Here is a 12,269-nt window from a genome sequence, read left to right on the forward strand (position 1 = left end):
CTAAATAATAAGTGTCTCTGTCTTATCTTTGTGTAACTATATAAAATGATTGCACATCTACAAGTCTAAGCAGGGAGCTTTCAGTCCACTCAGCATCTGGCATTAAGTGCATTTATAAAGTGTATGGGTGTGACCTGTATATAGATATAAAGAAATACATTTACATATCTGGCATTAAGTGCATTTATAAAGTGTATGGGTGTGACCTGTATATAGATATAAAGAAATACATTTACATATCTGGCATTTGGCATATGCCCTTATTCAGAGCATCATAAAAAAGTGCTTTGAAATCTCTATCATTGAATACATTAGCACTGGTTCAATAGGTAACAGACTTCGGACACATTCAGCCTAAAAACTGTTTTGGGAGGATTTTTTTAAAAATACATACATACAACAATACATAAAACTAACAGAGAAAACGAGCTAGTTTAAGTGTTTCAGGAAAAGGTAGGTCTTCATCCGTTGTTTGAAGATAGCCAGTGACTCAGCTGTTTGGACATACAGAGGAAGTTAATTTCACCACTTCAGTTCCAGAACAGAAACAAGTCATGATGTTTGCCTACCTCTTACCCTGAGAGATTGTGGGACCCGTCGAGCAGCACTAGAAGATTGGAGAGAGTGTGGTGCAGTGCAAGAAGAGCTTTGAGGTAAGAGGGTGCTGGTCCATTCTTAGCTTTGAAGGCAAGCATCAGTGTTTTGAGCCAGTTGAGGGAGCGCAGCAGTGGGGTGGTGTGTGAGAACTTAGGCAGGCTAAAAACATATTGCGCAGCTGCATTTTGGATCATTTTCAGAGGACAAATTGCATTCAGAGATAGACCTGCCAGTAGATAGTTGCAGTAGTCCAATCTCGAATGACAAAAGACTGAACAAGCCTCTGTAGACAAAACTGGCTGAATCCTGATGTTTTACAGAAGACAATGAATGAGTCAGTCACATTAGTGATATGGGAGGAAAAGGACAGTTGATTGTCCATAGTTACTTCAAGGTTGCGAGCAGTGGCTGAACAGGAGATCAGAGAGTTCTGCAGGGATATCGCAAGATCCTAGCCTGGGTACCTTATGGTGGTCTACTTGTTCCTTTTTGGTACCCTATGAAACCATTAGTCATGACATGCATTGAGAAACTGATAGTTCACACTATTAAAAGCTTCACATAGGTTCAGCGTGAATATTCAGGACACTGTTTGCATGTTTTGGGGGTTTCTTCAAGGTACTCCCCCAGTACAAAGACATGCATTATAGGGTGATTGGTGTCTTTTAATTGTCCATATTGTGTGAATGGATGTGTGAGTATGTGTGCAGTTGTATCCAGCAATGGATAGACACCACACCTAGAGGGCACCCAGAGTCCCCTGGAATAGGCTCCAGATTTCTCATGACCATGTGTTGGATAAGCAGTACAGAAAATAGATGGATGAATTCAGAATATTTGTATTAAGTATAAATAGTTCAAAACTACATTATTCCATAATGTGTGGTAATGTTCAGTAATCCTGGGTTTCTGGAGTGGAGTGATTCATTTAGTCTCACAGATTATTAATATTAAAATCCCTGGTAGCGTTAAATGATGCATACTTATATTATTCATATATTATCAGATGGTGGCAAAACTATTTTTTTTAAAAAATATGGGAAAGTTATCCTTCGTATGGTTAAAAGGTAATCTGTCTTTATGTTCATGGTTTTGAATCCTGTAATTATAATTGTTTAATAGCCCATAAAAAGAGGGGGGGAAATAGACTGGTTGCAGGATATCTATTGCAGTGACTGTGGTGTGATTGCCCTTGAGAACACATTGTCTGGTGTCTGACAGTTAACAAAAGATCTTGATTTTAAAGCTTTGTTTTAAAAAAGGGATTTTCCCTCAATATGTAATTAGTACAAGAAAAACAGGTCTGCTGGTGACTGGGCAAGTGTTCATTTCTTGATCACGACAGTTACCAAAGTTTAATCGATTTTGCCTTTTAGAAGTCATGATTGACGTGTGAGTGAAGAGATGACAGATATGCGAGTTATTTTTAAAAAAAAATAACTCTCAATGACCCAGAAACATTGTCTTTCTTATTCACCTTATTGAGATTGTGATTGAAGCCCGAAAGGGTCAAGTCAGTGCTTGTTCAGACAGACAAACCAGCTCAAAAGCATGCTGCGAGCCAACAGGCAACACTGCTTGTGAACGCTATAATGAACCATGAATCAACTTACTGAGTCGATTCTTTTTAATCACATGCTTCTGTTATTATTAGTACGTTTGATTTCTTACTACTCAACGAGTAAAGCAACCAGAAATATAACAATAAGGAAATCAGACAACTTATCGAGATTCGGATGTGGTGTGGTGAAACCTGAACCCCACCGCTTGAGAATCGATTCCCACTTGAATCTTTAAAATTGAATAACTCGCTTGGCAGCTGTACAATGCGGAGAGCTCAAGCTTACAGGAAACGGGCACTGCGGATTTACCGGATAACGTTGGTAAGCTTCTTTGTTACATTATATATATGGTTGTATGGGTAGTAACTACATCAATGTAGCGTTTAAAATGTAAGCACATTATAAACGCCTTGATATCAAACAGCAACAAAGGCTGCAGCACTTCCTCTCCTCCCAGTTTGCCACATCTAGGCTGAAAGTCCTTTAATGAGGATCTGATGCTTAATTAATCTCGTTGTGAATTTTCTAATAAAAGATCGAATATTATGAATCACGCCGTCGTGGAAAACCAGTTGATCAGGAAGATTACACTTGACAGACGCTAGATTAAACCTGTGTGAAGATGGTGTGGAGACAAGCAGCAGACTTCCCAAAGTCCTGCCTGAACCGGTGTTTATGTAAAAATAAAAAATCTAGATAAAAAATAAATAACTGCAATTATGTAACTGCAACTGTAATGCAAAATATTTAGCAAAATTACTTTTCTTATTCATTTCATACAGTTTCAGTTTCTGGAACTCAGGCTAGGAATACACCCTGGATGTGATGCTAGATTACACACACACACACACACACACACACACACACACACACACAATTTAAAGTCCAACATTCTTTCAGGAGGTTGGAAGAAACCGGAAAAGCCAGAGGAAACACTTAAGGAGATTGGAAGGACGTGTACACCGACTGTAACTAGGACTAAAACCAGGGACAGGAGTTATATGTGCTGCACAGTGTTGCCCCTTTATTTTAGTAATAATTTTATTTACAAACAGTACAGTAGCAGTAAAATTGCAGTGTCACTGCCTAAAATACTGTAGCCTATGATGAAAGAAACCCTGACCCCATCTTGTATTCCGCATACCCATGGCCTTAAGGATTTTTTCAAGTTGTAGAACAGAAGGAAGAGTCTTTCATGTTCATATACCTGCTCTGCCTCAGTATATGATTTCAACAGCAATGATATGTGCTGCACAGCGTTGCCCCTTTATTTTAGTAATAATTTTATTTACAGCCAAGTGCCACTTGATATTGTGATAATTAAGCCCATTTGGTGGAATGCAAGGAAAATAGTCCATGTATACAATCATATCATTGTTTTTTCTTTCTATAACTAACTGATTTAGAAAGTAATAAGCAACCTAAATGTTCTAACATTTTGAGGAACTGGAAAGAGGAACATAAGTTGCAACTGTATGTCTGGCCTTTATATAGACCAAAAAATGCTTATGAGCGTTTTCACATTCTTACGTAACCACTGTTAATGTTCACTTTGCTTTTTTCCCCCCTCACTTCATCTTTTGCAGCTTTTCAGAAGTGGCTCTATTAGTATCCATGAAGAGGCTAAACCTAACACACTGTACGGATGTCTGGCTCAAAAGTGTGATCTGTTTTATCTTGTCCTTCCATGCTGCGTCTCTCCTTCAACCTTCAAGTCCTCACTGTACTATCAAACTGGAGCATCTGGTAAAATACCAGCAACTGTGACGGTGGTATGTAAACGCCTGATTGAAGCTTGTAGCAGGTTCTAAGGTATTTTTGAAGACTCGGTGTTGCAGTACAGCACGATGCTTGTCTGTGATGGGGAATCAAGAGCATGGGTTCGATACAAACTGACCCTTGTTACAGGACTGCTGGAGTGCCTGTGCTTTGCTGGGGTTGTGTTTGGATGGGCTTCTCTTGTATTTGTTCTGAAGACAGATGGGTACTTTAGTGATCTGTGTGTCAATGTGACTGAAGCAAATGGTACAACATATAAAGGTGAGAATGAAAAATATTTGGAATTTCCATGCATATCATACAATGTGGGGTAGCAGGTCTTGTTTTCGTTGTCACATCTGTTAAAAATTAGGTTTGTTAGGAATGTAGATTGAAAAATCCTCAAAACTCCCTTTAGGACTACAAATACTGTATATATTTGAAATCCAGTTGATAATTATTTTTTTTTAATTATTTAATTCTCTCTCTCTCTTTCTCACACACACACTCACTCTCACTTACTCTCCTAGACTGCAGTGCTCAGGATGAGCAGTTCTCTCTTATCTTCACTGTTGCGTCCTTCATGAACAACTTTCTAACTTTCCCTAACGGCTTCCTTTTTGACTTGTATGGAACGATGGCTACAAGACTTCTGGCAATGTGAGTTCATTAAAATTGCACAATAATAAATGACACCCACTAGTGTCAGGGAAACATACTGAGAAATAAAGGTATAGATAATTGATTATGTAAAATAATAAATCATTAAATGTAAATTGCAACCTAAAAGTTCACAGCATCATATCATAACAATGCCACAATCATCCTAGTCCAAGAAAGTAAAACTCATACTTTTCTGTCTGGGTAGGAAAGTCTTCTATTTTGCTTTTTTTATTATTTATTAATCTAGCGCTCCCAATCAGAGGCTATAATAGGCCAGTTAGTGGTCTCCTCGAAATACATTCTGTTATAATGCTGGGTGATAAATACAGAGGTGACAAGTGCTCTGAAATGTCCAGGATGAAGCAGGTTAGCCTTGGGTTTGCCGAAAGTGGTGATGGTGAGACAATGGGACAATGGGAACTGGCAACAACTAAAATGGGGAAAATTTGAAAAATAAAAACAGCACTGAACTCAAAGGTCTTGGTGTCTCCTACTCAGTCTTTTATAAACCAATGCAGTGGTGGGCAGTAACAAAGTAAATGTAATTAGTTTTTCCATTTTTTATTTACTTTCACTCCACTATATTATACCACATCTCTCGTTACTGGTATTCAAAAAAAAGCTGCCCAATTACAGCACAGCAAGCAAACTGAGGTACAGCGCACACATTATTACACATTATTTTTGACTTATGTAGCTTATTGTTTTCACTAAGTGCAGCAAGCACAAACAGTACAGTAGCAGTAAAATTGCAGTGTCACTGCCTAAAATACTGTAGCCTATGATAAAAGAAACCCTGACCCCATCCTGTATTCCGCATACCCATGGCCTTACTGCTCTGCTTATCTACTACCTGCTCTGCCTCAGTATATGATTTCGTCTTACAAGACGAATATAGAGGTATTTATAGAGGTAATTATAGAGGTGAACATGTCCTGTGATAATCATAATAGCGATTTTCTTTAATGTGAAATCTAATTTTAGCTTGCAGCAATGAAGGATTTTATTGTGTCTGTGAATAGATCTGACATTATCTTCATTATGTCCTGTATGGCTAGTTAAGCTTTAGTTAGCTTATTCTTATTAAGTTTAGATAATCAGTACCTCTTGAGCAGCAGTCTATATTAAAGTACCAAGTAAATTTCCTTTCATGTAGTTTTTTTTTTGTAAAACACAATAAAATTAATGCACAAATACTGTTATTGCCCATCACACACCAAAGCATTAGTTAACCACTACTTCTTTTTCTTCCTCTTTTGGCTTTTCTGTTCAGGGGTCACCACAGCGAATCATCTCTCTCCACATATCCCTATCTTCTGCATCCTCAGAACTTGCACCCACTAGCTTCATATCCTTATTTATTACATCCGTAACCAAAGCATTAGTTAACTAAATACTGAGATATTGACTGTGCTGAATTTGAACCTTTTTTTCCTCTGAATCTGCAGAGCAGCAAGTTCAATCTGCTTAGATCCTTGCTTGTCATTTGTATAAACTCGTTTCCAGGGCACAGGAGTGTCAAGCACACATTAGTTATTCTGTATAAGTTACCAAGTCCGACTGTCCTGCTATTGTATTGTATTGAATGTCCCCCTTGTATTTTCTTCTGCTGTGATGTATATATTTTCATTTTTAAGTGCTTTATGTAAGGAAACAATTTATATAATGGTCCTTTTTCTTGTGTAGTGTCCAGTGTTGGGGAGTAACTAGTTACATGTAACGGCGTTACGTAACTTAATTAACAAAATAAATGTTACAGTTACTTAGAAAAATATGTAATTAAAATTACAGTTACTTATGAATATGTTAAAGATTACAAATAGAGTTACATCTGAATATTTTCTTTAAAAAAATCTAGTATATGTTGAATAAATATTAATTTGTTGTTAGAGTTTGTTAAAGCGGTGCTATTCTGATGATTTTGATTGGTTCTCTGGTTTGAATTCGCGGCGCGTCTGCCAATTACATTAATCCACATTGCCTCGGAAAGCTTTAGGCCGCTACACTGTCTGAGAGTTACCACCATGGCGAGTGATAAAAATGCATTTCAGTCCTGGAAATTTAAAAATAATTTAATCTTAAAATCCAATAAGGGGCAAATATAACAGTTCAGTGGGAAATTTGTTTGCTAGCTGTTAAAATGCTTTCGACATCAAAGGCTTCAATGTTGAACCCGAGGAAGCATCTGCAAGTATGTAACCTAGCCATTCTTTATTTTATAATATATTTAAAATGGAAATTTTTTGTCATTATTGTGAGTGTACAGAAATAAAAACAGACCCTTTAGTTTCGAATGATATATTACTCGCTTCTGTGTAATAAAAAGTGACGGAGTGGGTCAGTTTATTTACTGTGGCTGCTGTGTGGAAAAAAAATCCACTAAAACGCGCCTGCGCGTTCATGGAGCCCATAGAGTACTCGAGACCATAGAGTACTCGAGACCTGTTTTCATAACATTCACAACAAATTAGCTAGTCTGCTAGCCATGGGTGTTGCTAGGCCTTTTTAAAGCCCCCCTAAAATTCTGCGATTGTCCATAAACTGTACGCGAATAATTGATCGCCTCAGTCCCCTTTACATTTCATATGAAAACGGCGGCTCTTCGGTTCTTCCCCGTCTTTCAGCGCGTTCTTCAATCCGCAAACCGCGGCGTTACAGAGCGAGGATCAGAGGACAAGTGTGTGTGTGTGTGTGAGATCAGGAAGACTCGTATTTGGCTTGTTCAGTACTCAAATGTTATACACATCTATGCAATACAGTGGAATACTGCATTAAGTTTTATTTTATTTTTTAAGGTTTAACGTTTATTTTATTATTTATTAATTAATTAATTAATTAATTAATTAATTAATTTTATTTATTATTTATTTTTACTATTATACCCTCATTGGGGGCTGAGCCCCCCTTAAATGAAAATCCTAAAATTAAATGTCCCTGCTGCAGGCTGCCTTTACCAGGCACACTTCTATTTATGAACCCTTTGACAGAAAATATATAGCTCACACTTCCTCCTTGAAAATGTGTTGGTAATGTCAGATCTAATATAACTTAGTTATTTTAGCACTGTAGCATACATTATGATGACTCTTTTCAGATTATGTTTTTTTTTTTTCCCCCAAGGCATTGTTACTGGCCAGTGTGTCCTGTCATAGCTATGCAAAGATTTGATTCCTAAAACAGTATTAAACAATTTTTGTTATGAAGTCTGGTTTTGTGGTGGCTGTGCTTAAAATTAAATCAATATAATCTTAATTCAAGTGATAAAAGGTTTAAAATTCTAACAGTAAACAGAGTTGAGTTCTACTGTATGGTTAACCCTGCCTGGGATAAATGTTTGGAAATTATTTCATTGAAAATATCCATTAGAAACTTTAAAAGTAATCAAACAGTAATCAAATGTAATCAGTTACTTTACTTTTATAAAGTAATTGAAAAGTTACACTACTTATTATATTTTAAACAGAGTAACTTGTAATCTGTAACCTATTACATTTCCAAAGTAACCTACCCAACACTGGTTATGACTGATACATGCTTGAATGTAGCTGGTAAAAGTTCTGCTGTGGATGCAAACCAAACAGTTACATAACTAGTTACTTGTACAAATTTAATTGTAAGCATGACTCTGGCTGGATTTGGGATTAACTGTGTAAATGCTTGCATAGAATAAAAACATGCAGCCGCACAAGTGCTTTCTGGATCATGACACATGGTGCAGTGTGGGTGCATGTGTTTAGAAGGGATCAAGGGCTACACAGACAGAGTGACCCCTTTCTGTTATGATTGTTTTTGCAATATCATCCAAAATATCACCCCATATACATTATAATACAGGCTTTAATAGTGTGAAATTACATTTATTCTAATTTCTGCTCGCAGATTCCTCTATACTACTGGGACGTTGCTTGTGGCGTTTTCAAGTAAAGGTAAAAAGCAAAAATGGGACGTTAAACTCATTATAATTGATTAACCGGCTAGGCTGATAAAATAATTTTTTTTTCTCCTTCCAGCTCTCGCCTTCCTACTTTTCCCTGCTCTTTCTTTCATTACTGTGGGCGGCATTTTGTTACTTCTCACAAACATGCAGGTATTAAATGTAATAGATATACTGTACATGTCACATTTGTATTAAAGGCATTAAAGTAGTTTGGTTAAAAATGAAATGCATGATCTTCAAGCATCTCTTTTGCCTTATGAACAAAAATAAAGTGCTTTATTAATTTCAAAGTATCTCACTAGGTGGGAAACCTTTGTGGTACTCGTCGCTCGACTATCATTACTCTCTACAGTGGTGCTTTTGACTCCTCATCTTCAGTCTTCCTCATCATTAAGGTAAGTAAAAGACTTAATTGCAAAACACTTCAAAGATCAACTGTAAATTATCACAGTTTTCAGCTAGACATTGCTTGTCACTTTTCTGTTTGCATTTTTTTGCCATTAAATGATACATTAAATCTAAGTGAATTTCATACATTCACAATTTCCTTTCATAAAGGTCCTGTATGAGAAAGGGGTTTCTCTTCAGAACTCTTTCTTCTTCCTGGCTGCCTGTGATATCATTCATCTACTGCGAACTCTCTTCCTGTTACCCAAATCACACATCCCTTATCCAGTCCCAGAGAGCTACACTTACGGGTAAAATCACAGAACACTAAGTTTTAAACTACCTCAAAGCAACAGTTAGGTGCTTTATGCCCACCACCTGCTTTTTTTAATATTTGCTTACGGTGCAGGTTAAGTTGTCGTAAATCAAAGAGTTACAATTTTGAAGAAAATGAACTCCATCAGGACTTGAATTCTGCACCAGACCAAGCAATACAACACACAAGCGGAGACAGTAACCCACCACAGGCAGATGCCTTGCCTCAGGAGGACGTCTGCAAAGGAAGCGAAGGTAACTGCTCACTAATTTTCAAAGGAAAAACAAGAATGTGAGCTTGTTCCTCAATGAGTGACCTTGAGGAACAAGCTCACATTCTTGTTTTTCTTTGAAAATTGAAGGCCCTTATCACAAGACATCTTTTCTGAGACCACCTACTTACCTGCTATTGTCTTGTGAATCATAAATCTCACTGTTGCACTCCTTCTTGATCCAGATAGCAGCTTTAAGAGCTGTGTTCTGTCCTGGTTCTTTCTGTGGCATCTGATATGGCTTTCCGTTATGCAATTGCGTCATTTTCTTTTCATCGGAACACTGAACCCAATGCTGAACCGACTGGCAAACCAAGACCCAGCCACTGGTAAATAGCCCTAGACCAATATAACACTGTCCTGTATTTACTCTATGCTGTACCTTTTTAAAGTGCTTTTAAATTCTCCACTCTGACTGGTGTTAATTTACACGGGCACATAATTTAACTGAATGTTTATGTAGCGTTTCGTTAATTCAGTACTCTGGATATTTATTGCCGTCAGTTTCATCAACCTTGCAAGATTTTGTAAAATTTATGTTAATGCTACATGAACTGATCGCACCCATCTAAATAATTTAATCTTGTCATTAGAAACTAGTTTAAATGTAGTGTTACCATCATCACGTTTGGATGAAAAGCTTAATGTTTTTTTGTAAACTATAATCAGAATCATCTTTATTGCTAAATATTGTGAGTTTACATGTACAAGGAATTTGCCCTTGCTGTACTGGTGCATAGTAATGATGAAAGAAGCATAAATATAAAGAAACTGTGAAAAACTATGAGCATAAACCTAAGAGTCTGAAAATGGAAAAAAAAAAAAAAAATAGAAACATTAGTGCTGGATGTGCAAAAGTGGACCAGTGCAAATGTTCAGCTTGAAGTAAGTAAACTATAAGTAAATCTGACAGACCACATGTTCAATTGTTTTTGCAGTGTATTCTAGTACGAAAGAGATCAAAATAGGATATCATTAGCATTATTATGGTGTAATATTTTGACATACTATTTAGTATAATACCATTGGGGATGTGGTAGCTTAGTGGTTTAGGTGTTGGGACTACTCATCAGAGGGTTGTGAGCTCAAATCCCTGGTCCACCATGCTGCCACTCCTGGGCCCCTGAGCAAGGCCCTTAACCCTCAATTGCTCAGTTGTTAGTCGCTCTGGGTAAGGGCGTCTGCCATATGCCGCAAATGTATAATATTTTGGGACAAAATATTTTTTTATATATGAATATAGGTAATTGCTATTCTGCTATTCCCAGAATGGAATTAAACATACATTTTCCTTTAAACATCTACTTCCCACAGTTAGCCGCTACACCAATGCCTTTGCCTTCACTCAGCTGACCGGGATTCTCTGTGCTCCATGGAATGGATTGTTAATGGACAGACACAAGGGGAAGGCACTGAAGTCAGGTCGGAAGCACAATTTGATCAAATGAGTTATTATACCCAGATACGAGAGAATCCCTAAAATATCTCTTTTCCTCTTTGCTTTGAAGGAGAGACAGAGAAAGAAGCCGACCTGCGCTCGTCCATTCTGTCCCTCTTCCTCACCGCTCTGCAGTGCCTTCTCTTCTCTGTGTGTACAACCATTCCTATTCTTCCTTTGCAGTACGCCACGTTCTTTCTGCAGGTCCTCAACCGATCCTTCCTGTACGGCGGAAATGCTGCATTTATCAGCATTGTGTAAGTGAACCAGTATGAAACATTAGTATTGGAAGTGATTAATGAAATAAAGAAGGTGAAATTTGAAATTGTGAAGTTTTGAATTGTAACAGGTTTCCTGCCCAACACTTTGGAAAGCTGTACGGTCTCATGATGTCCCTCTCAGCTTTAGTGGCACTGCTGCAGTATCCTTGTTTAGCTTTGGTCAAAGCTTTTGATGGGGATCCCTTCTATGTAAGCCTTATTTGCTCATAGTGTGACTTATTTGCTCATACTGTTGTCAGGTATACAGTACAGTCATAGTCGTGATCATTTACATGAACATCTGCATTCAGTCTATATTTACTGTTGTTCTAGGTGAACCTTATTTTGACCATTCTGATGCTCCTGGCTTTCATCCATCCTCTGAACGTCTTCTTTCACTGTAGAAGCCTGGCCACAAAGAAAGGAAACACACAGAGCATGCAGCATGCTGACTCTTTAGGAGGAGAATCTACACTATAGAACCAAATACATATATAATGATCAGAAAAAAACATTTCATATGCCTATTTTTGCAAAATGCTGGATTTTTTTTCTACAATGCAATGCAAAATTATGCATTTTTCATGATGCTGCACCATGACACTTTTTTTATTCTTTAAATACTATATGAATTAAAATGGCACGATAAGGCAATCTTATGTGAATATTTTTTTATTTTAGCTGTGAATATAGAACAGAGACTGCATGCCAATGACATGACAAAAAGGAATGGCTAATAAACACAGACACACAAAAAAGGAAATAGTTTTAGAAACACACTGCAGTTCTTTTCATCAGTGTATTAAGCATCTGTAGTGGCAATGCTCATGCAAAGTTTAGACCAGAAATTTGTGGAATTGTTTTGCTGCACCCAGTCAGATATATTCACATCCGTGTGCAAATAGATAACAACCAATCAGCATGCCATAAAAAAAACCCAGTGTATTGGATATCAGAGAAAACATATTGGATATCAGATTCTGTAACAAATGGGTACCAATGGAACTGGAATTGACAAAAAATATTTGTAAATACAAATAAAAAGATACATATAAAGAAACCTGTCTTTTTTTTTCTTGT

General features: G+C 37.2%; 1 protein-coding gene across 4 annotated transcripts; it reads left to right on the plus strand.

Moving 5' to 3' along the window:
- Nucleotides 1–510: 510 nt before the first annotated feature.
- Nucleotides 511–12,249, plus strand: slc43a3a (solute carrier family 43 member 3a). 4 transcript variants are annotated; one of them, XM_058381927.1, is made up of 14 exons: nt 2,113–2,480; nt 3,746–3,931; nt 4,068–4,199; nt 4,448–4,577; nt 8,460–8,506; nt 8,591–8,667; nt 8,820–8,912; nt 9,076–9,215; nt 9,314–9,474; nt 9,677–9,820; nt 10,806–10,913; nt 11,000–11,186; nt 11,279–11,399; nt 11,523–12,249. In XM_058381927.1, the coding sequence occupies exons 4-14, from the start codon at nt 4,501–4,503 to the stop codon at nt 11,667–11,669; spliced, it is 1,302 nt and encodes a 433-aa protein (XP_058237910.1). In that variant the 5' UTR covers nt 2,113–2,480; nt 3,746–3,931; nt 4,068–4,199; nt 4,448–4,500; the 3' UTR covers nt 11,670–12,249. The 4 variants fall into 4 exon arrangements, with proteins under 4 accessions (XP_058237900.1, XP_058237891.1, XP_058237919.1 ...); XM_058381917.1 differs by lacking the exon at nt 2,113–2,480 and adding an exon at nt 511–653 and having other exon boundaries at nt 3,746–4,199; XM_058381908.1 differs by having other exon boundaries at nt 1,976–2,480; nt 3,746–4,199.
- The last annotated feature ends 20 nt before the right edge of the window (nt 12,250–12,269 follow it).

The sequence above is a fragment of the Hemibagrus wyckioides genome, linkage group LG03 (genome assembly GCF_019097595.1).
Source record: "Hemibagrus wyckioides isolate EC202008001 linkage group LG03, SWU_Hwy_1.0, whole genome shotgun sequence".
NCBI classification, from domain to species: Eukaryota; Metazoa; Chordata; class Actinopteri; order Siluriformes; family Bagridae; genus Hemibagrus; species Hemibagrus wyckioides.